Raw genomic sequence first — 20931 nt, 5'->3', positions numbered from 1 at the left:
ATTCTTATATTATCGGAACAAGTAAATAACTTCTCCTTATTCACTTTCTCCACACCACTCATGATTTTATATACCTCTATCCTATCCCCCCTTTAGTCTCCTCTTTTCCAAGCTGAAAAGTCCTAGCCTCTTTAATCTCTCCTTATAAAACACTGAAGGTGTTGGAATTGGAACACTGAAGGTGAAGGAATCTTAAAATAGTCAATCTCAACTTTCCATGTTCTTCAGCATTAACTTTGTATTGTTTGAGTTACATCTCCAGCCACTCATCCTCTTCTTCCCCCCAACCCCTCTGGCGTGACTTTATGGTCACTGGGGATTTCCACAACCTGGGGAATCCTGAGCAGGGAACTTTTGCAGATGATTTCTATTCCTACTGTATTGATTGGAGAAGCACTGAGAATCTGTTGCAAAGGGTTGGGTTGTCTTTTTGTTCGTCCCTTGCCTTTTAGTTTTTTAAATATGTTTTGTCTTCAGAGTGAATGTGTTAGACACGACCTCTTTTCTACCCCTTCTTAAAATCCTTCACATTTTCTGAGTCACCTGAAGTATTGTGGTAGCTCTCCATTGCACTTCCTCAGTCACCTTTATTTGAACGGTGAAGTAAAAGTTTGCAGCATCCTTTTGTTGTGGACTTCTCTCTCAATAAATACTCTTGACTTCAGGCAGAAAAATTGGAAAGTTAACAGTAAAGAGAGCATAAAAAGTCATATGTGCAATGTATATTCACAACACAACTCTCAAGTAGAGTAGACATTTCAGCTATGAGAGACAGGTTGTCTTAAATTAGAGCCCACAACAAAGGTTGTCTAGTAAAAACTCTGTACACGGTGTTTTAAGATAAATGCATTAAGGGGGACTGCTGTTGAAATGTGGTTTGTTTTGTTCATTTAAAGGCTCAATCTTGTCCCTCAGCAGTCAATCCATCTAAATCCACAATTAACTTAAAAACACAATAAATACTGGCAGGTCATTAATCAAAATCTGTAATAGCTTTAAAGTTAAAGTTCATACAATTTTATCTAAATCACAAAAAATAGCATCTAAAGCTACAATAAATGAACGTTGCCAAATGTGGGACTAATGTCCTCTATGAAGATTCAGGAAACCACCTGATGCTAAAATGCAGAATCCAAAGCCAGGCTTTGGTAGCTGCACAATCTAAAAGTCATCGAAGAGAGATCTAAATTTTGCTTCAAAATACTGTAAGGTCTTTCAAGGACCCAAAAGTCAAATGTGTCTATCCACAGGAAAATCTCCATATGTGCTGTAAACACGTCATTGCACTCTTCAAGCCTTCTGATTAATATATTTTGCGTAGCTGATCAACCCTCCTTTGAGGAAGACCCACCAGAAGAGGTTGAGAAGAAAATCTGAGATTTTTTCCTTGTCTCAACTATCTTTCCATCGGGGTGAAAGTGGAACAGGGTGTTGAACCAGCCCATAAACCCTGTGGCTCTCTGGATGGGTGTATGGGTGGGAAGCCAGAGCCATCTGCATTAGCTTTGTCACCCTTCTTCCACCTTCCCCACTCCAAACTCCTCAGCAGAGTTTAGCAGCTCACCCTGGAGGGTACCCTTTAGAGGATATCTCTAACATTTAATAGAGATGACAGAAATATTATACAGCTTCTGGAGCTATTGCCGTTGGACATTCTCCATGCCCCAGTGGTGGAGTAATGTATATTTTCTCAGCCTATGTTCCTGCCCGTCCCTTCTCTTCGTGTGAATCCCAGAGCCTGTCCCACTTCATGAGGTCCAGGGGAATGGGAGATCAGTGTACAGAGGTTCTCCATTGGATACAAAGTTCCTTATTGCCATTTTGGACTGTTGCTTTCTTCTGCCTTGTTTATGCTGGCAAAAACGAGACCTGTAATTTGAGCGGTGATGGCAGTGGTTGAAGCTGTACAGTGTCATCTAGCCCTGCTCAAGTTGCAAAAATGCCTAACCTCTAGTTGGAGTGTAGCTAGAGTAGCTCAAACTGCACCAATGGGAATGGGTGACATAATATCGTAGCTCCCATTTATGCCAGTGCAGATGCAGTCTTGGGAAGAAAGGATGATAAACTTTTAGACAGGGAAACCTTTCTAGTCTCTAATGACGCTCCTCCCCACAGTCCTTTCCTTCTCAACATCTAAGGGCTGGTCTACACAGAAAAGTTAGGTCCACCCAGCTACGTTGCTCAGGTGTGTGAAAAATCCACACCCCTGAATAGCATAGCTGGGTTGACCTAACCCCGGTGTAGATAGTGCTAAGTTGACAGAAAAATTCTTTTCTTGACCTGGCTAAGGCCTCTGAGGGAGGTGGATTAACTACAGTAAGAGGAGAACCCCTCCTGTTGTGAGTGTCTGTACTGAAGCACTACAACAGTGTAGCTGCAGTGCTGCAGCTGTAGCATTTTAAATGTAGACATAGCTTAAGACTTACGTTTTAAACATAGTTACAACAAAACTTCTGGTTCCAAGGAATAAGTAATAGACTTCGGGGTAGTTGGAGCTTTCCTGCCCCAATTCTTTTTTGGTGGCTAAACATTTCCAGGAAGGTCAAATGAATGAGATACCAGACTCGATGTGTATACATTTTAGGTGTATTTGAGGAATTCCTTTCCAGGATGATGTAGAAAGTGAGAACTTCTCCCAGTTGCTGCTAAGCATCTTCTGAATACTTGGCCAGGTTGAAGGGCCGGTACTATCATGTTCCTATGTTAAGGAGTCTTACCAAGAAGTGAAAGTGATTATTGGAAAACACAAATATGAGACAAGAACAGTATAGTCTAATAGTAGAGCCCTCATAATGATGGTGGAGTTGGAAACCACACTGCCAAATACTTGCACAAGCTCCATCCATTTAGGATGCTATAAAATGAGATCAGTCACAGTACCTTGTGCAGTTTTTCATATGATTACCCAACTTCTGTTTTGTTTCCTTTACTCAGGTGAAATTGTTAACACTGAAATTTAAACATGCAATTAGCAGGCTTCGGAGTTCATTCCATTGAGAGAAATAGGAGTTTATACTTAAAGTTGTCGGTTTAAGCTGTCTAGAGCAGTGATTCTCAACCCTGGGGGTACGCAGAGATCTTCCAGGGGGTACTCAACTCATCTAGATCAGTGTTTCTCAACCTGGGGGTTGTGACCCCAACGGGGATCCTGGGATGGGTTCAGGAGGATTGCAAGTGCAGGGCTGGCATTAGAGAGTAGCAAGCTGGGCATTTGAACAGGACCCCACACCACAGGGGGCTCTGTGAAGCTGTTACATTCTTCAGCCCCAGGGAGTGGGGCTCAGGCTTCAGACAAAGCCCACAAGTGAAAAACAGGCTCAAGTATCACTCTGAAATGCAAGTACAATATTTATATTCCAATTGATTTATTTTATAATTATATGGTAAAATGAGAAAGTAAGCAATTTTTCAATAATAGTTTGCTCTGACACTTCGTATTTTTATGTCTGATTTTGTGAGCAACTAGTTTAAGTGAGGTGAAACTTGGAATACGCAAGACAAATAAGACTTCCTGAAAGAGGTAGAGTAGCCTGGAAAGGTTGAGAACCACTGGTCTAGAGATTTGTTCTGACACCATTGTGTTGTACATTCAGTTCACTTTTTTCCTATAGAATGTTTATATTCTATCTAGATCCTAGGATGTCATCCCTCTGGGAATAGACCTGGCTATCCAAACTGCTGTGAACTCCTAATCTGACTCAGATGGAGTGGTCACCCAGGTTGTCCTACTTTCTCCTCCTTTTCTTCCTTCTCCTTTATATGCTCTAGTGTGGTTGGTTGTACATTGAGTAGAAGTTTCTCATGTATGTCTGGGACTAATTCTTTAGGGTCTGAAAAGGCTGTTTTGCTGCCTAACTTAGGGAATGCCTCTGGGAGGCCCAGGTGTCCCCCTCAGTAGTAGTGAAACTAAAAAACAAAACCCTTACATTAATCAGTCATTCAAAGATACCTGGAAGATGCAAGTGCGTACACGTACCATACGCCAGTGCACTCTTGTCCTTTCCGGTGTAACCAGTGGAAAGGCACAGGAAGTATATCTGGTAATATATGTCAGCGCCTGGGGAAATGAAACAGGGTCCTATAAAATAGTTTCAGAAGAAAATAAATTATGATAAATACCTGAATTAGAATGAAAGAAAACAATAGAAGCCCAATAAAAATGGGGTACCCTCGTTAAAAAAGGAAAGTGAAATTTAAAATAAGGTAATCTCACCATAAATTTACAGTAAAAAAAAATGATTGGTGGAAATTATATAAAACCAACATATATGTGTTGGCATAAAAAAAGGGTAATGTAACAATAAACAACCAAACCTGGTTCATGGACCAAGAAATGTGGTGTGCTCATAAAAATATAACTTCTTTCCAGTATGAGCAATATCAATGGCACCCTCCGATGACTAAAAACTTTTGTAGTGATAATCAAGCTGGCCCATTTAGATAGTTGACAAGAAGGTGTGAGGATCCTTGTCAACTGTCTAAATGGTCCATCTTGATTATCACTACAAAAGTTTTTTTTTTTCTCCTGCTGATAAGCGCTCATCTTAACTAATCAGCCTCTCACGGCTTGTATGGCAACTTCCAACTTATCTGTATGTATATATATTTCTTCTTACTATATGTTCCATTCTGTGCATCCAATGAAGTGGGCTATAGCCCACAAAAGCTTATGCTCTAATAAATTTGTTAGTCTCTAAGGTGCCACAAGTACTCCTGTTCTTTTTGCGGATACAGACTAACACGACTGCTACTCTGAAACCTGTCATTATCCATAGGCTGTCTGAAAGATTTCCAGGTGAGGACAAGCCTTTTCCGTGGTCCATTGTCTTTATTGATGGGCCATTAGCACTGTCTAGCTTCTTCACTGTTGTACCTGAAAGGCTAGTTGTGGGTGTTTCCAAGTTTACAGTATCTTTCAGTAACACATACATAGCAAAACTTTATAACTTCACATACAATGACAGCACATACTATCCAATGAGATATTAATGTTTAGCAGATCAAGCCTTTTAGAATAATACCTCAAGGCATATTTTGTACAAAACATATCATAATTACATCACTGTGGTAAATATGGGGTGCTTTGGAATGCAGAATGTCACAGGATGTTTTGTCAGAAATTGAACTCTTGAAATTGGATGACTTCAAAAAAAATCTGACACATCAGTCAACATACTTTAAATGAAATTATGTGGAGAAAGTCCAGCAAAGAGCAACAAAAAAAAATTAAAGGTCTAGAAAACATGACCTATGAGGGAAAATTGGGGAGGAAAATGGTTTTGTTTAGTCTGGAGAAGAGAAGACTGAGAGGGGACATAACATTTTTCAAGTACATAAAAGGTTGTCACAAAGAGGAGGGAGAAAAATTGTTCTCCTTAACCTCTGAGGATAGGACAAGAAGCAGTGGGCTTAAATCGCATCAAGGGCGGTTTAGATTGGACAATAGGAAAAACTTTCTAACTGGCAGCATAGTTAAGCACTGGAATGAATGGCCTAAGGAGGTTGTAGAATCTCCATCATTGGAGATTTTTAAGAGTAGGTTAGACAAACACCTGTTGAGGATGGTCTAAATAATACTTAGTCCTGCCATGAGTGCAGGGGATTGGATTGGGGATGACCTCTTGAGGGCCCTTCCAGTACTACAATTCTGAGATATATAAAATTGAGACTTGGTTCAATGTTCTCAGGCTACGATACAGGCAGTTCTTATAAACTGGAAAAATAAACTGGCTTTGAAGTTAGACTCAAATAGTTGATATTCATAGTGGTTGACTTGCAACATCTATTGGTACAGTAAATATGAATAAGTTAAGAGCTTTGCCAGCAGAGCTTCCAAGTTTCTGGATCCTGAAATGAGACTAAGAATTACTTATGCATCAATCTTGCAGAAGTTGAGTAATGTGGAGTATCAGTGGAAAGCATAAATTGCCATGTGTGTGGCCCTCATTGGTGGTTGATGCAGAAGAATAGGAATTTGCTGCTTTTCCCTAGTTTCTAAAACATTACTTGCTGCAGAAAAAAGCAAAACTTTCTGTATTTTCCACTCCAGTCATCTGATGGAGTGGGTTTTAGCCCTTGAAAGCTTATGCCTAAATACATTTGTTAGTCTCTAAGGTGCCACAAGGACTTCTCATTGTTTTTGCTGATACAGACAAACACAGCTACCACTCTGAAACCTGAAAAATGAAGCTGTTTCTCATCTTTAAAAAAAATCCCATTGGAGACACTCCTCAATTGTTTTTAATTGTTTGTTAACTAACCTCATCATAAATTCTAGAGTTGACAGGAAACATGTTAATTAACATGTGAAAACATTATTAAAAATCCTAGTGTAAGGAAGTCCTAATTGAGTCAATTAAATAATTCTCTCTATTGAGTGTTCTCACGTTCCCATTAACTTTTGCATAGGTGCTTTGCAAACAGATGCTAACTCCATCACCTGTACCATCATCCCAGTTACCTATCCGCTTCTTGCTTGTATTTATTTCTACTAGCTGGTGTCTGGTTAAGAATTCTCAAAATCCTATTCTTTTTTAAAAGAACATCTAAAGGATCTTACAAAAGGATATAGTAATAGGATGAAATTTAATAGTGAAAAGTGCAAGGTCATTCATTTAGGGATTAATAAGAATTATTGTTACAAACTGGGGACGCATCACTTGGAAGTAACAGAGGAGGAGAAGTACCTCAGAATATTGGTTGATCACAGGGCTACTAGGATGATCTGAGGAATGGAAAACCTGTGTTATGAAAGAAGACTCAAAGAGCTTGGCTTGTTTAGCCTTACCAAAAGAAGGCTGAGGGGAGCTGTGATTGCCCTCTCTAAATATATCGGAGGGATAAATACCGGAGAGGGAGAGGAATTATTTAAGCTCAGTACCAATGTGGACACAAGAACAAATGGATATAAACTGGCCATCAGGAAGTTTAGACTTGAAATTAAACAAAGGTTTCTAACCATCAGAGGAGTGAAGTTTTGGAACAGCCTTCCAAAGGGAGCAGTGGGGGCAAAAGACACATCTGGCTTCAAGACTAAACTTGATAAGTTTATGGAGGGGGTGGTATGATGGGATAGCCTAATTTTGGCAATTAATTGATCTTTGACTATTAGCAGTAAATATGCCCTGTTACTACAGAGAATTCTTTCCTGGGTGTCTGGCTGGTGAGTCTTGCCCACATGCTCAGGGTTCAGCTGATCGCCATATTTGGGGTGGGAAGGAATTTTCCCCCAGGAAAGAATGGCAGAGGCCCTGGGGGTTTTTCTCCTTCCTCTGCAGCATGAGGCACGGGTCACTCGCTGGAGGGGTCTCTGCACCTTGAAGTCTTTAAACCACGATTTGAGGACTTCAGTAGCTCAGACATAGGTTAGGGATTTGTTACAGGAGTGGGTGGGTGAGATTCTGTGACCTGCGTTGTGCAGGAGGTCAGACTAGACGATCATAATGGTCCCTTCTGACGTTAGTCTGTTTCTATGATATAAAAAAAAAAAAGTTTAGACCACCTGAGCTTGACAACTGGTGATTTGTTGCTGCTGCCTGATACATAGAATCAAACTAGGTGTAGGTTTCTCTAGAAGAAGGAATGTGGAACTCTTAATTTTAAGCTTTAACCAGTGTGAACTTTCTCATCTTTTTTTAGACAATGTCTTCAGCAGTTGTCCAGATATATGCAGCAGATCGCAATGCCATGTGGTCAAAAAAATGCTGTGGAGTAGCCTGCCTTGTAAAAGACAATCCACAAAGGTCTTATTTTATCAGAATATTTGACATCAAGGTAAGAAACATTTCTCTGTCTAATTTTTTACTTGCTAAGATAAGGTCATTTTATATTAAATGTTTCCTTGAATTGTTTGCATGAATTACATAAAGGGATGTTATAAAGTGAGTAATGCAAGAATTACGCCTATTAGATTTTAGTAAGACTTTGATAAAGTCCCATGTGACATTCTGATAGCAAACTGTGAAAATATGGTCTTGATGAAATTACTATGAGTGGTGTGTATAACTGACTGAAAGACTGTATTCAGAATCAATGGCTTACTGTCAAACTGGGAGAACCTCTCAAGTGGCATCCCACAGGAGTCTGTGCTGGGTCCAGTAGTAGTTAATATTTTTATTAATGACTTGGATGATGGAGTGGAGTCTTCCTATAAAATTTGTGGATGACAGCAAGCTTGGAGGAGTTGTAAGCACTGTGGAGAACAGGATTGAAATTCAAAATTATTTTGATAAATTGCAGAATTGATCTGAAATCTACACTATGAAATTCAGTAACGGCAAATGGAGTACTTCACTTAAGTATGAAAATCAAATGCCCAAATACAAAATGGGGAATAACTGGAGAGGCAGTACTGCAGAAAAGAATCTGAGTGGTATAATGGGTCACAAATTGAACACGAGTGTGTGCTGTTGTGAAAATGGCAAATGTCCTTCTGGGATGTATTTAACAGGATTGCCATAAGACATGGGAAGTAATTGTTCAGCTCTGCTTGTCCCTGGTGAGGCCTCCACTTTAAGTTGTGGACACCACGCTTACAGAAAGGATGTAAACAAATTGGAGACACACCAGAAGAGAGCAACAAAATGATAAAAGGTTTAGAAATCATGACCTGTAAAGAAAGGTGAAAGAAGAAACAGGTGCAGTTCTAGAGAAGAGAAGGCAAGGAATGAGGGAGACTCAAGCTTCAAATATGAAAAAGGTTAACAAAATGGACAGTGATCAGTCGTTCTCCCTGTTTGTCCTCTTAGTTTGCAGCAAGCGGGGTGAAAGTAAACCAATACAGGCTGGTACAGCATACTGGTAAAAAGTGGCCGACAGTACCGGCCCACACCCTGCTGTTCTTAACATCGCTGCCCCTTTTGTGCCCCTCCCACCCCCCACCCCCCATTGGCGGCCCTGCCAGGTCCCTACCAGCAGGGCCACTGATGCAGGGGCAGCGATGTTAAAGCACTGCCACGGCAAAGGACCCTGCTTAAAGGACTGTCGCAGCGTGGGCCAGCTAGTGTGGATGGTCTGGCTGGGGGACGCTGTCCCCCCCAGCCCTGCCCCTTCCGCCCGAGGCGCCGGCCCTCATACCAGTAAGTCACGTGTTTTACTTTCACCCCAGCAGCAAGGAAGATATAGAATGCTTTTCCTATTATCTAACCTAACTGTAAGGATAGTTAAGCACTGGAACAGGTTACTAGTGAGGTTGTGGAATCCTTATCCTTGGAGGTTTTTAAGAAGAGGTTAGGCAAACCTCTGTCGGGGATGGTCTGGGTATACTTATTCCTGCCTTAGCACAGAGAGATGATTTAGATGATATCTTGAGGTCCCTTCTAGCCCCACGTTTCTATGATGGGGGAGGGGAGGAAATTGTTGGGGGCATTTTTCATATTTAAGTATGCTGTGTAACTATCTGATATTTAATTCTACCCTGCCAATGTGTGTCAATTCAGACAGAGATAAAGCCTTCAAAGGTGCCTAAATCCCATGCTCAAAAGAGACTTGAGCGCTGAGGAGCTGTACGTCTGTGATTTTTGTCACTTGATCATTAGGCACTGGGCTGAGACCACCTATTCTTTTGATATTGCACTCTTGTAACACCTTTCATTCAGACATTTTAGAACACTTCGCAAAGGTGAAATTTCGTAGTCCTCTGGAAGATAACTATTTCCAGTTGTTACAAACCTGACCTTGATATGACACCGCAACCTATAAATGAAAGGCTCCATAGCCCCGTCTTATTTTGTCCCGTTATTTAAATTTTGACCAGTGTCCTTGTATATGTATAAAATTTTGAAGGATATAGTTTGATAATATCTGGAAACTTGGGCAATAATATAGTAACCTGTAAGAATAATTTGGCTTTCCTGCAAGCTCCAGTAATCATCTGACTTAGATTGTAAGCTCGGTGGGGAAGACACCATCTCTTCTTCATTGTGCATATACAGTGTCTAGCAAAATAGGACTGTGGTCTCCAGTTGTGGCCTCTGAGCACTATTGCAATACAAGTTTGTCTAGTCATTCTTTTTTTATTACTATCTTCAGTTTTCAGTATCTGCATTTCTTTCCTTTCCAGGATGGGAAACTCTTGTGGGAGCAGGAACTGTACAATAATTTTGTATATAATAGTCCTAAAGGATATTTTCATACCTTTGCTGGAGATGTAAGTTTCAATATTAACTTAATTCTTGAATAGCTATTTTTAAAATGTTTGTCCTGCTTTTTTTCTTTGTACAATAACTTTTTAATATCTCATATGTTTTTTCACCTTTCACTTTGTAAATCAAACAATTTTATAAAGTACAGTATTACCTGTATCTTCTTTCTAGCAACTTGTTGCAGATTTAATTATAAATAAGAACTTTTTCTAATGTCACTGATAAAATAGAACATCTAAACTACGAATGGAACAGGAGCACAAAAAAACCTCTTTAATGTGCTCTTTCTCTGGCAAGGAAGTAACATCCTCAGTTGCAACTGATAGTTGCTTCATTAGTGTCACCAAACGAGCATTTTCAAGTACATAAGCAATTTTTATGTACCCTTAACGTAAAATTTTCATTTTTGTCATTCTTTGTACTTGAAATTTTGCTCAGATATGACAAAATGGGACTTCACACATCTTGTTAAAAAAAATCCACAATTTGAATGTTTTTAAATTTGACATTAATATTTGCTTCTACGTTCTTCACTTACAACTATAAGGTGATGAGTCTTAATTGTTTCTAGCTTATTCCTTCATAAACAAAGTCTGTTTACTTAATTTTTAGAATATTTCACAATTTAAGCTTTTTTTAGAAAACTTTAAAACAACTTTCTTGGTCTCTATGGGGGGAAAAAACTGATGTTTTCTTTCAGACATGCCAGGTTGGTCTTAATTTTGCTAATGAAGAAGAAGCTAAAAAATTCCGGAAAACAATAACTGATTTGCTTGGACGACGGCAAAGAAAATCTGGTAAATATTCAATTTAACATGTCATTAAATTGAGGCTAGGCTATGGGTGTCTGGGGGATTAGTTGATGCTTCTATATCTGAAAGCTATTTAAGAACTTATTGCCATATTTAGGCATTAATTTCCCTGTGTAAGCTTATTTCATGTGTGTGATATAGAAAAATATACAGTACAAATTTCCTGAAGGTAATACAAAAGTTTATTCCTCTTAAAGTTTCGTTGCAATTTGAAGCTCCTCTAATATGTGGTATTTGAAAGTACAGACAGGAAGGGGTAAAGAAAGTTTGCTTGTGAACTGGAAATCTTTATGTAAATTGTGGGCAAATTAAACTGACCAGCCATTCATTTCTGGGTTTCTCTTAACTAACTCTATTGTTTAAATTTGGCCCAAATGATTAGTAACTGAAATCTCTTACTATCTGGTGTGTCCAGTAGTCCATGTGAAATTGATTGTTGGCATCAATCGAGTTATTAGTGGAGAAATGTCTTAGTCACAATTGGTAAGGCTACATGCGTGTTATGGCATGAAAAAAAAAACAGAAAATTTGTTACTTTTGTCTCCCCCGTTTGAGTTTTTTCTCTGTCAGTGTCTCATCCCACAGTGGTGGCTTCTGCAGCTCCTGTGTCCTGTGGGGCTGGCTCCCTGCTCCAGGTATGGTCCAACCATCCCTCCCATCATGATGGAGGGTTGGGTGAGTGAAACCTAGAGGGTGCTGCAACCCCCATGAACCTGGTTGCAACACCCAGAGCAGTGTGCTATGTCCAGCGCCAAGGGACACTGGCTCCAAGTTTAGGATTGTGGCTCCGGGGATAGATGGTGCTGCTGCGAATGATTGATGCCCCCTTGATGACGCAAAGAGGATATTTATCAAAAATCAGATAGCAGTCAAGTGACTTTTACTAAATTTACTATGACTGTGCCATTATTTTTGATTTTAAAAAAAAAAAAAAAGCTGTGACAAATCTGCTGCCCTAACAATTGGTAATCAATCAGAGGCCAAAACCTGAATACACCTGCAGTGTAGTTCCTGTGATTAGCTAGGCACTTAAAAGTTAGGTATTGTGACACTTGGCATCACAAAACTTAAGTCCTTTTGTGAACGTCCGGAGTTAGAATGTGTTAGTGAGGTACAGTGGTGGAAACTCGCAGGAATGGTGTCTGTGCTTTAACTGTTCATTGGGTAAATATGTTCTCCAAGGCTATCAGCCTTGCAACTCTCACAAGCCCCAAGTTTCACTCTCATAAAGATGATACTAAAGCAAAGCAATATTTTAAAACTTGAAAAGCCTTTATTCATATATGGCTGCAAAGCAGACTTCTGAACGATGTTGGCCATGGTAAACTTTCTTCAAAAATACAGAAAAAAGATGATTTCATAAAAATGTTAGTTTTTAATATAGTATTTTTCATGTAAAGACACTTTTACTTTACAACACAATATAAGCATGCCATTATTAACCTGTACCGCTTTGTGTGTTTGAACTTCATGTTTTATGCACCATAGTAACACTGTGACTTATTCATCCTTTTTGTAAAGTTTCTCTGTTTTAATTTAAAACGCTACATAATCAACAGCTACTTAATTATATAGTTTTCAGTTGTTTGGTTTTCTCCTTTTTAATTCATTTCTAGGTTTTTTTCCTTTCATGTACAGAACTCGTGAAGTTCTCAGATCAAGCCACCAGATGGAGTTATGAATGTGTATATACCTCAGACAGGATTTTATCTAATTCTGGGTGTTTGAATTATAGCTACTGTATTTCTCACTTATCTAAAGACTACACAGTATAGCTTGATTAGTAAATTGATATGTTTACGTAATGCTTCTGATGTATCTCCACCTTGATTCATCAGATGTAGAAATAATGTATTCTAATGCTCTTAGTGCTGTCTGCACATGGTATTAGAATAGTCATAAATATTGAGCAGTTTTGGTAATGGGTGATACTCTAGACTTCCAAGGAATTATTTTAATAATGCCAAACACTGGAATGTTCATTTTTTTCTGCTTTTTACAAGAATCCTACCGCTCTAGTGTATATCTCAAAATAAACTTCACATGGAACAGGTGCCACCTGACATATTGGCAAGTGGTCACACTGCCAAAGTACTCCTGGGAGGCTCTGACTAGCCCGCAGGACTACTGGGAAAGTTTCCAGGTGTCCCTTGAGGCTTTTCATCATTGGCAGGGGCTGAGCAGGACAATTCTATGCCCTTGTGAACTAGGTCTTGGAGCTGAGGCTTGCACATAGAATGCCTACTTGCTGCTTCCTGCTCTTCCCCGTTTTCTGCCAACCGCTTCCTACTAGAAGTGCTGGGATGTGATAAGGACACTGATTAACAGAGGTGCCCAGGAGCAGCAGCAACAGCTACCCCAGGAGCTCATCTGGCAAGGCTAAAATAGAGATTTGGAAGACAGGAAGAAGAGGGGAGGCCCCTGGTGTTCCTCAAAAGAGAAAGTACAGTGTGGAGGGAAGAGTGTAGCAGAATGGTCTGGTAGGACTGGGTGCAGGTAAACAAGGAAAGGAGGATGGATTGACTGGGTAGTAAACAAGAGGAGAAAGAAATTGAGTTGGAGGAGGAATGGATGGATAGAAAGAGAATCTGGGTGAAGGAAGGAGAGAATAAAATGAGAGGTAGTATGGAGGGAAAGAACAATTACTGAACATGTTCTGATTGGGTGATCGGAGGTTTTTGGTGGTACATGGCTGTGACTGACTCCTAATTAAGCACAGTTGAGAACTCCCACAAAACAAAAGTCTTTAGCCCATGTAGCTAAATGGATAAAATAAAAGGAAATAGGAGCAAAGAGTCTTTACTGTATCTTCCACCCCTACACCCAAGCTGTATTGGTTTGTGGGGTGTTAGGGAGAGTTTTTTGTTCTAAAATGCTACAGGTTTTGGCTGGGAAGGTCATTTAACCTTCTTGTAGACGTGCAGCTGTGCCCTTTGCTTCTTGTCAGTCCCTTCTCCCTTCACCTCCCCTGAAAAGATCTCCTTACCTGCCTTTACCTTAAATTCTGAAGGAACAGAACTAGAAGTCTTACACTGATGCCCAATTTAGATCTCTAGAGTCCTCTTAAAAACCGTCCAGCCATTTCTAGAGAGTAACAGCTGGCAGCTTTTCTTTGAACATCTAACTGCAGGAGGAAAGCTGCTACTTCCCCTGCAATCCAGTTGCTATTCACCAGAGCTTTTATGCTCAGTTTCAGTTGCCTTACTGGAAAATAGGTAGCTGTGAAAGTTGTAATTAGTCACCCTGCTTTGAAGAAGTTAGTCATCTTAAATCCATACTTAATCAAAAATGCTGAGTACGTGCCACTTCGGTTGACTTCATTTGTAGTGTGGGCGCTCAGTGCCTTTAACATCAAGGCTGCTTTTAAACCAGAAACTTCATATTTATCTGCCTGCTGCGTTAGGAGAGATGATCAGGAAGCTAATATAGATGAATAAAAATACACACCAATTTGTGCAATAAAGTAAATCTAAAATAAACCTTCCCACTTTAATTCCAAAAAAGAAATGAGCTGATCCCAAATATGTCTCACACATAAGCATTTACAAACAGAAGAGTGCATATGGGTGAAGAAGAGAATAATATTGTTGGAGGGAAAGCCATTTTAAATGGTAGAGTTGAACATCAAAGCTGACCCCTCTGCTTGTTAAAGTTAGGTTGGCGTAGGTTGGTGGCCAAGTTGGCCCTATTAGGCTTGTTCAGCTTTAGATCTATATGAATACTTGCAATTAAATTCTAATATTTCAAAATGGTAATATTTTCTGCTTCAGTGGGGACAGTGTTTCTTAGTGGATAGAGCAGTGGACTGTGACTTTGGGAGACCTGCATTCTAATCCCAACAGCGCCACTGGCCTGCTGGGTGACCTTGGGCAAGTTGCTTCACCTCTGCCTCAGTTTTCCCATCTGTGAAATGGGGTTGATGCTTCCTTTGTGAAGTGCTGTGAGATCTACTGATAAAGGCACTATATAAGCACTTCAGATTGTGAGTAGTTTTACATAAATGACTAAAGCATGGTGTCTGTTCAGAGAGGACTTTACAGAGTATAGTGCATTCTCTTTAGAAGTCTGCTTTAACAATCTTTGCATCAGACACATTTTTTTTATTTTTCATTTGAAAACTAACATTTGAACACGTCACCGTACAAAATGTTACGGCCTCAAATTGGCCTGAATCAAATTTTCAGTTGGAAAAAAAGTTAGTTAGGTCCACACAGTCCTACTCAGTGTAAACTGTTCAAACAACTAATTCTTTCCTAATGTGGGTTTTATAGTTTTGTAATTTCTAATTTTGCTGTGATTCGGCTCTCTGTGGCATATAATCTAAGGCCCTGACTTTCCAAAGACTAAGCATATGCTTAGCTGTAAGCATGAGGAGTCCCAATTGTAAACTCTTGCAGGATCGGGGGCTTTCATAATATATACATGATTTCACTGATCTGTTGTGCTAAACTTTGTGTTTCAGATTTAAATCAGTTTATAAATGGGCTAAATCTGGTATCTTTTCCTCTGTTCTTGGACAAAAAATATAACTACTAAAATAAAACAAAATTGCAATTATGGATAATTTGTATATTACTAGAAGAGTAAAATTCAAATGTAGGAAGTCTTTATAATTTGTAAAACTACAAGTTATGGAGATATGTGTAATGTTGAAGAATTCGGTTTTACCTTTTGAATAAATATTTTTTTGTTTTGTCTTTTTAACAGAAAAAAGACGGGACCCACTGAATGGTAAGCTTTTGCATAGGGTTACTGCAGTTCATTTTTCTTAACTCCTTCATATTTAGACATAATCGCTGACTTTTGGCTTTCTTTAACGTAACCTAATGGTTGTATTAAACAGTCCTGAAAGGATCAATTCCAGTAAATCAGAATTTTAATGTTTACATGATTACTTACCTGTACAGTAGTTCATGACCACTACCAGTGAAGATGGGGGCCAGCTATTGAATGAGATCAGAACTAAGGTTTGGAATTGTTTACAAGTAAGGCAAACCATAGAGTCATATACAAATGAATTCCAAATTGCAGCAATCAAGTTGCAAACAACAATAAAATCAGAGGGGATGGCCTTTTTATCTTAAAAACAGGAGTGCTTAAGTCTTAATAGGCAGTGATTTTTTTTAACAGTGTAAAATTGACATTCTCATCTTTCACAAGTATCTGTAAGGTTCTGAACTGCAACAGTGAAATTGATCTAAGTCTTGACAGTTTTGTGCTGCTGCTTGTAAAAGCAGAACAGGCATTGGAACTACCTGTTAATTTAGGAAGACAAAATGGCTTTAGTTCACTTTGTGAAGTTTACTGTCTTCTCAGCTCAAAGTGCTACTAGAAACTTGAGGGCATGTGCTCTGCCTGATCTTCCAGAAAACTGTTTCAACCTATTTGCAGCATCTAAGATTACAATAACTGCAAAGCCAGCAAAAAAATCTCCTTCTCAGTTCGGTTATTTTATCCATTTGACAGCACTTTGTGTACAGTTGATTTCTCTGTTATGCTGGTCAGTAGCACTCCCTTGTCTTCGTGTTCAGTACTTACGAGACATCACTCTTGGCCCTGCACTGAGTGGAAGAGCGCACATGCACAATTTTCTCAAGGCACAAGAGTTGCTGTTTGAGTTTAAGACCAGAGAAGTGTCTCCTTCTTCTCCCAGAGTCTCTGCATGGAGCCAGGAAGCAATGGGCAGCTGGGAGAAGTCCCTTTTTTCACTTCTTAGGCCCCTGCACAGGGTTGAGGAGTAATGGGAGCCTGTGTATATTCAGAAGTCCCCCTTCAGTTCCACACCAGGATGGCAGTGGCGAGAAATGGGGGCTGGATGGCTTGCCCCTTCACTCCCAAATATTTTTCAAGGGCTTGGGGAGCATCTAGCACTAAATGCGGTATGCATAACAACCCCAGACTGATCCATGGGGCCTGGGGAGAAACTTCAAACAGTCAGGCCAGGAAAGATGCTTTCTTTTTCACTTCTACCACTACCATGGACTAGGAGAGAGGGGAGGCAGTGGGTGGTGTGGGGATGGATTCATCCATAGGTCTGGAGAAGGCAGTCGGGCATTAGGCTGCAGGGAGAAAGGAGGCATGCTATTTTCACCAGAAAGACTTGAAGACAGAAGGGGGGTATCCCTTCAGCCTCTCTAAGGGATTTGAGGAAACAAGCAGTTGCATAAGGGGTGGATCTTTCTTCAGATGTGGGGAGGAGGAGGAGGAGGCACAAGTATGTGCATGTGCACAGTGGAGAGGTGAGGGAGAGGGTTACCCCACCTTTGATATTGAGCACACTGGGAGCTGAATGGGATTGAAACTGGAAAGCAGTGATTCCTGGGAAATGCTGTGGTGCAGTGGAATTACTCTGCAAGTCCTGGGGAGGAGTTTGGAACCTGGTTGGTCTCATGCCAATGCTGCTGCTGAAGAGGCTGCCACATAGCAGGGAAGAGCCTGAAAAGGAATGAGCTGAGCATGTTTGATGTCTTAGGCCTGTCCAGTCTTCCCTGCTGAAAACACATAAACATCAACAGGGAAGCAGAACTGTCCTTCGTTCTTCTTTTAAAAGAAGAAAATATTTTAAACTGTGACACTTATTGAAAGGTTTTGCTATCAGAATTCTTTAAAGTAGCTGGTATCAGAAAAATCAGACAATATTAATTTCATTCCAAAAAAGTTTTCTGCAAAACTTGTTGGTTTAAGCCCATCATTAATTACACAGCTGTCCTTGCATCCTGTGGAGAGCTCACTAAGACCAAATCAAAAAGACCTTTGGACACTCAAGGAGACTTAATCCTTCCCTACATATAAATGTTCTAGAGCTTTTTGATTAGCCTGTGTAGCTTTCCTGCCCATGGTCCGGGGCCGAACTATGACAGATAATACTGCAACAATGTTCTATGTGAACAAGCAAGGGCTTGATTGTCCTCCTTCTCTGTTGGGAATTGGTGTGTTAGGCTGTCACATCACCTTAGTAGCTCTGCACCTGTCAGAAGAAGATACCCTAGCAAATCACACAGCAGAAAGTTCTCATGAGATCGCAAATGTTCAGACAAGGATTCCATCATACAGAACACTTCCACCAGCGAGGGCTTCTAGTCGTGGACTTCCTCAGAGGCAAAATGTCAATTTCTGTTCCAGGGAGGGTCTGAGCTCTGGTTCACAATCCATTGCATTCCTCATCCCAGGATCCTTGAGGGTAATGTATGCCTACCCACCAATTCCTCTAATATGAAGCGTCTTGAGAAAGCTTAGGAAACCCCTTATGGTAATAATCCTGGAAGCAGCAAGTTGGCCCAGGAAACTTTGGTAGGCAGATCTGGTGACAGTCTAGTCAGCCATCAATAATGCTACTGCTAATTCCAGTTTCCCAGAACAATGAAATACCCCAATGACTGCAGCTTCCTGATGGTCCAAACCAGATGTTAGACGCGTGTTCTATGTCACCACATGGAATGCATTAACACTAAACAGCATTGGGTACAGGACAGTTTGTCAAAGAACTCACCCATTACAAAACGGTTATTGCCACAGAGGCCCATTTGCCATAAAGCAATCAAGTTACTGTTGAAGGAGTAACATTACCAACTGCTAAACTTAAGGTGTGATATTAGTGCAAAAGTAGAAGCATGGAATCTGCGAGATGTACAGGAATGTAAACACAAAGGCATTTTCTGGCCCATTGCAAAACGTGACCATGAGATCTACATCAAACCCCTGGCTGATGAAGCAGAGGATGGCCTAAGAGTAACAATGTACATCTTGCGTACGGACCAATCAAGCTCCTGGCTGGCAGCCATAAAAGCCTTCTAACATCGTTATTACGAAACCAGATTGCTGTCCCTCCTCATCAGTGGACACGGTTCTGGGCAGATGGAAAACACATTATGAAAGCATGTTGAACTACAAACATGTTGATGACTGTCCAGAGCTACCTGACCTGGCAAACCACACCACTTCAGATGCTCAAGTGACAGAGGATCAGTGTTAGTCCCTGGAATTACAAAAGGCCATCCAAAAGTTTCAGAACAGACCTGATGGTATTCCACTCAAGCTGATCAAAGGTGCCTTGGAACCAGTGAGCACTGGCCTGCATCAACTATTGTTAAGTGTGGACATCAGAGTAGCAGCAAAATGGAAAGATGGCATCACAATGTCCCTGAACAAGGGCAAGCATCTCACACGTTGTGGTGCACCTATAGGCCAATAGCATTAATGGTCCCTGGAAAGATGTTCATTCACATTCCGCTTGGTAGGATGCAGGTACTCCTTAATAGGTATTGTTTGTGTGCAACAATCAGGTTTCACTGTTGGATGGTCAGTGATGGATGCTATTCTTACCCTCCAGCTTCTGGTTGAGCTGCAGCGAGAATTTAACCACCTGCTTCACCTGGCATCTATCAACCTTAAAATGGCTTTTGATTCCACCAAAAGGTCAGCACTTTGGCTCATACTGATAATTAGCATTCCAGATATTCTGGGAAAGCTAGTGCAAAATCTTAATACCAGAACAGGTGCAAGAGTATGCATTGGTCCTCAATTTTCACCACTTTTCTGCACAACATCAGGTGTGTGGCATGGGTGCATTCTCACTCCTCCACTATTCTGTTGAGCTATTAACTAGATGTTGGAACTTGCCGATTCATACATCAGAATCAGTTTGGTCAAGAAGCATTCATCAACCAAGACTACACAGACGACACTGCCTTGCTTGTGAAGGAGACAGACTTTGGCAGGTAGATGCTGTCCATACTATGGGGTTAAACATTTCATGGCAGAAGAGCAAGGTAAAGAACCTTGGAGTTGGGCCACCAGAGCCCTCAGAGCAGGGGCACTTGAGTACTATGGAGAGCACTAACTAGTTCCTCTACCAAGGCTGCAAGTAGAATTCAGACAGTTCCAGCAAACCAGATGTTGCTCAATGAATAGGTCTTGCTGCCTCCTGTATGAAGTCCATTTATGGATGCAAAAAAGTTTATGCTGAGACAAGGATCTATCAAACCTGCATTCTGCCCACATTGCTATACAGAAACGTGGACCCTCTTACAGGCAGACTTGGATCAGTTAAAGGCATTCCATACACGCTGTGAGCACAAAATCCTGAGCGTAGAGTGGTTTGACTTCATGTGAAGCTCATGATCTCGCTCGTTATATTCAAACGTCATTTTGCATGCTCTTCAGCCATCTTGCCAGGATGGACAAAAGCACCCTAGTCACTGGTCTCAAACTCTCCATCAGCATGCAAAAAGGGTCCCCCAGCTGTTGTCACCTGCGGGACCACCCTAGAGATTTGTGGATTTTGCAGGTTTGGGACAGATCTGTGAACTTCACTAATGTGATGCCATCAACCATGGTCAGTCTGGCTGGCGCAGTGGTCCTCAGTAGACTATAGGTGTTTAATCTCTCAATTACAAAAAGGCACACTGTATTCTCACTCCTGAAGGTAGGTAAGTTCCTGAGGAGCCTAGTCTACTCATTTCCTCAAAGCTCCCCTTCCTTCCTGGGATCTCATTGCACTCAGTTTCCTCTCTCCATGAAGATGGTATTCCTAGTGGCAATTACATCAGCCTGCAGAGTAGGGAAATGCAGCCACTCATGAATGGGCCATCATACACTGTCTTCCATCAAAACAAAGTTCTCCTTAGGCCCACCCTAAATTTTTACCAAAGATGTTCTGTCTTCCGTCTGAATCAGATGATTCATTTATCTTCAGTCTTCCCTTAACCCCATGCCAACCAAGGGAAGGATAGGCTTCACACCTTGGATACATTTGGAGCCCTCTCCTTTTGCCTTAATAGAACTAAAAACCTTGGGGAGATCCCAAATAAGTCTTATGACCTTTATCCATAGGATGAAGAGTCAGGTAATATTCACCCAGAGGCTTTAAGTGGGTAGCTAATTGTATTAGGGCATGTTATAAGCTAGCTAAATTAGACCTTCCTTTACATACAGATCTTGGCCTATTCTGAGGATGCTCAGGCATCCTCTGCAGCTTC

The 20931-nt window shown here is 40.7% G+C and overlaps 1 protein-coding gene across 1 annotated transcript in view; it reads left to right on the top strand.

Annotated features, from left to right (window-relative positions):
- The window catches only part of WASL (WASP like actin nucleation promoting factor), a 71518-nt gene that overhangs the window by 26242 nt on the left and 24345 nt on the right, over positions 1-20931 (top strand). The window contains exons 2-5 of the mRNA XM_077834533.1: positions 7639-7773; positions 10061-10147; positions 10843-10939; positions 15662-15685. Coding sequence (XP_077690659.1) covers positions 7639-7773; positions 10061-10147; positions 10843-10939; positions 15662-15685 — 343 coding nt within the window. The remainder of the gene's footprint in view (positions 1-7638; positions 7774-10060; positions 10148-10842; positions 10940-15661; positions 15686-20931) is intronic.

The sequence above is a fragment of the Eretmochelys imbricata genome, chromosome 1 (assembly GCF_965152235.1).
Source record: "Eretmochelys imbricata isolate rEreImb1 chromosome 1, rEreImb1.hap1, whole genome shotgun sequence".
Classification (NCBI taxonomy): Eukaryota; Metazoa; Chordata; order Testudines; family Cheloniidae; genus Eretmochelys; species Eretmochelys imbricata.
This window is presented reverse-complemented; position numbering and strand designations above follow the sequence as displayed.